The 1,551-nt window shown below is 38.6% G+C and overlaps 1 protein-coding gene across 1 annotated transcript in view; it reads right to left on the bottom strand.

The window, feature by feature from the left end:
• MS4A3 (membrane spanning 4-domains A3) overlaps positions 1-1,551 on the bottom strand; it is an 11,015-nt gene that overhangs the window by 5,176 nt on the left and 4,288 nt on the right. The window contains exon 4 of the mRNA XM_045297050.1: positions 588-746. Within this exon, the coding sequence (XP_045152985.1) occupies positions 588-746 (159 nt within the window). The remainder of the gene's footprint in view (positions 1-587; positions 747-1,551) is intronic.

Here is a 1,551-nt window from a genome sequence, read left to right on the forward strand (position 1 = left end):
GCAGGGCCATGGGCCAGTGAGGGGCATCTCCAGACAGTTGTTTTTAAAGCATAATCATTAAGCAAAGTATAAGAATAATGATAATAACATAATGAGCTAAGCTATTTTGAAGGCATATCAAACATTACCTTATCTACTCCTCATACATATATACAGAACTGGGCAATGTTCTACTCTATGTAGGGTCTCTATGAGTTAGAATCAACTCAACACTATCTGTTGAGTTAGAAACAACCATCCTTATGCCACTCGTGCGAGATTTGTGTTACTATCATTTTCATTTCAGAAATGAAAAAATTAAAACATAGAGGTTATCTAATATGCCCACAGTCACAAAGCTAATATGTGGCAAAGTGGAGAGAGAAGTGGCAGTGCGCTTCCAGAAAGATCGCAGGCTAGGACACCTTGTGGGGCAGTCCCCCCTGCCCTTGCACATCACTTTAAGTCAGAATTGACATGTGGTGGCAATTTTACCAAGCGTGATATCCTGATATCATCAGCTCTCTCCCGATGATGTCTAATGTATCATTTTCTGTACATTTTTTATTATTAGAACTGTTTTATAAATAAACATTTTTTAAACATACTGTTGATAAGAGGCCCAAGTAAACGCATAAGCTTGGGGTCTGGAGCAGCTGGCAACTCCTTAACGACTCGGCATTCAATGCTACATTTATAGAAAGCAAAACCGTGCCGACCAGCGCGTTGATGGCACTGGCAATGTTCATCCCGAAACTGTTGCTCATCTAAAAAGGAATGAGAATGTTCTATTAATATACACAGCACATGCTTCATTCGCTTGGCTATCGTTCATTAAAACAAATATTGACTATTCGCCTACTTAGTAAATAGGTATCTACCCACTTGGCAATATCCTAGATTCTGGGCAACATTGATGAACCAACAAATCAAGATCCCGATCCTGAAGGAACTTACATTCTAACAGCAAAGACAAAACAAGAAAGACAATAAATTGACCAGTAAAGATTACACCATGGTCGAGTCAATTCCCATTAATGGAGAACCTGTAGAACAGAATAGAATTTCTGCTGAAGTGTACAAGGCTGTAAACCTTTACGTAAGAAGACTGTCTCACTTTCTCATGCAAAGTGACTGGTGACCTGTGAGTTGACCATTCAATCCTTAACCCACTGTGCCACAAGGGTCCTCAGCACAATGAAAGATATGTCATTTTTATTTTATTTTATTTTTTAAGGAGAGGTAGAAAAAAAAGGTTTATTCAGCATATGTGCTGTAGAGAAAAGAGAGATGGGAAACAGACCTGCACACCATCAATATCTGACTGAATCTGGATGTTATTCTTAAAATGAAGGGGAGAAAGCACTATGAGATCAAGAGTGAGGTAAGGAGGCATGGAGACTCGGAGAAAGGAGTGAGGAGTTGTGTATGAAATAGAAATGATTTGAAAAGAAATAGGAATGAATTTTGGAAAGAGGCATAAAAGAACTGAATGAGTACCTTATAAGCATAATTGGAGGTATGACCTTGAAGTTACAGAAACTTTCAATTGAAAGTTCACAGTGTTTCAGC

Source organism: Echinops telfairi, unplaced genomic scaffold (assembly GCF_000313985.2).
Source record: "Echinops telfairi isolate 266 unplaced genomic scaffold, ASM31398v2 ScPeMD7_7416;HRSCAF=8454, whole genome shotgun sequence".
Taxonomy (NCBI): domain Eukaryota; kingdom Metazoa; phylum Chordata; class Mammalia; order Afrosoricida; family Tenrecidae; genus Echinops; species Echinops telfairi.